Source organism: Populus euphratica, unplaced genomic scaffold (genome assembly GCF_000495115.2).
Source record: "Populus euphratica unplaced genomic scaffold, PopEup_1.0 scaffold753.1, whole genome shotgun sequence".
Lineage (NCBI taxonomy): Eukaryota > Viridiplantae > Streptophyta > Magnoliopsida > Malpighiales > Salicaceae > Populus > Populus euphratica.
The window spans coordinates 2,310-4,086 of record NW_011500392.1 but is presented as its reverse complement, the minus strand read 5'-3'; the positions used below and the strand labels follow the sequence as shown (position 1 = coordinate 4,086).

Below are 1,777 nucleotides of genomic sequence, written 5' to 3'. Positions count from 1 at the left end.
AGATCAATTTACCAGTTGTGAGCTTATTGATTCCTTCCATGGCTGCCACTGCCGAAAATGCCCAACAACAACCTACGTTTTGATTCAGCACAAACAAAACGAAGGTTAGAAAAGTATCCCTCTGTAAGATCTCATTCTTATAAACACAAGGATAGGCACTCACCACATTGTCCTTGGTCCTTGGCAGGGGTTACAGCTCCTTCCTTTCTCCAGTCCATGGTAGAAGGCACTGCAGAAACGTTTTCATATCTGAATGGACCTGCTTGTGGAGAGCACATATGACCCTTGAACCTATTGCGTGAAGCTTTGAACTCTTCATTTGTAAGATCTGCAAATTGATTGACACCAAGTTTGTAAGATTTTCCGGTTTGACTGTTAAAAGCATCTACGCGTGCAACATTTTCCTTGAATATGCTGTAACGGGTCGCCCTCTCGTTGTCATCCTTGTATACACGCCCATACTGAGTCATCCATTGCTCATGCCTCTCATACATGGGTGCATCCAGGAGGGTTCGAGCTGTGGATTTAGAAGGCCACGCTCCCGAAATGAAGAGCAAGGCCAAACAAACAAATTGGAATTGTTTAGTGAATCTCATGGCAGCCTTTGGTATTAGTAGCCGGTATATTAGGGAAGCAATGAGTAAGCTGGTAGGCATACTATCTTCACGCACCCTTTGAGGTTCTTACAGGGACTCTGCTCCTGTCAATTCGTATGCTCCACAAGACAGGCCTTCCAACTATGCGTGCCCTTCAAAATGTTCTAATTTTGACCCCTATGATTAACTAATTTAACTGACATCGTGTTGTGTTTTTTAGCCAGCATGAATTCAGACAGTTCAAACTTTCCCTTCATGAGTATATTTTATAATGGCTGATGAATATTGTATTTAGTAAGCTAATAAATGGTTTTCGTGCAATGATTTTAGTCCCATCTTATGGCATCAGATGCGCTATAATTTTAGAAGCAGACAGAAATACTCTTGCCGTGCCGTTAGATTCACAAAGTGAATAGTTTGCATACGTTAAATAAACTTTCAGATTGTAACAAGAGTCGGCCTAGCTTTAAGTTACTGCATAGGAGAAAAAAACCAAGAAAATGGTAGTCTCTCTGTAATTATTAGTAAACGTGCTGGTCTGTCTTAGGACATGGATTTCGATGGGTGCTTGAGTTTATTCAAGAAGCCAACGTTTTTTTTTTTTTTTTTTTTTTCCAACGAGGAACAAAATCTACAGAGTTCGCATAGCCAATGACGAGGTTAAAATGTAGTTGCAAACTAATTTACTTGTTGATACAGAAAGGAAAAAGAGTTTGAGAGAGGAAAAATTCTGCAATTGGCAAAAATTCTGCTGGCAAAATTATTCTGTCAAAATCAATCTGTTGCTACCATGCATTGCCTTCTTGAAAGGTGGTTTTTGACTTCGATAGATCAACGGGGGCTGTATCTGTAAGATATGTGGTTAGATTCTTGAGCATGACACTAGCAAGGTAGAAGCTAAAGTTGAGACTGGCTTTTTCAGAACATGAAGTTGTCTGACAATTTTGTCCAAAATTTAAAGAAAACTGTTTATGAGCATGCTTCACCTTTGAGTTCCAAGCAGACTGATGTTTTGAAAAATAAAGAGAGAGAATAAATAATAAAAGGCAACAATGTCCTTTGGAGGCTTAGAATTAGGTGTATATGGATGAAGGGTATTTAGTTTATTGACTCGATAAGTATAAATAGGAGGTTAAAAAAAAAATAAAAAAAAATCTGATTAGAGAGAGAGAGAGAGAGAA

The 1,777-nt window shown here is 38.8% G+C and overlaps 1 protein-coding gene across 1 annotated transcript in view; it reads right to left on the bottom strand.

The window, feature by feature from the left end:
* The window catches only part of LOC105114355 (senescence-specific cysteine protease SAG39-like), a 1,538-nt gene extending 770 nt beyond the window's left edge, over positions 1 to 768 (bottom strand). The window contains exons 1-2 of the mRNA XM_011010879.1: positions 146 to 768; positions 13 to 72 (exon numbers count right to left, since the gene is read on the bottom strand). Coding sequence (XP_011009181.1) covers positions 13 to 72; positions 146 to 656 — 571 coding nt within the window. The 5' untranslated portion in view covers positions 657 to 768. The remainder of the gene's footprint in view (positions 1 to 12; positions 73 to 145) is intronic.
* Positions 769 to 1,777: the final 1,009 nt, after the last annotated feature.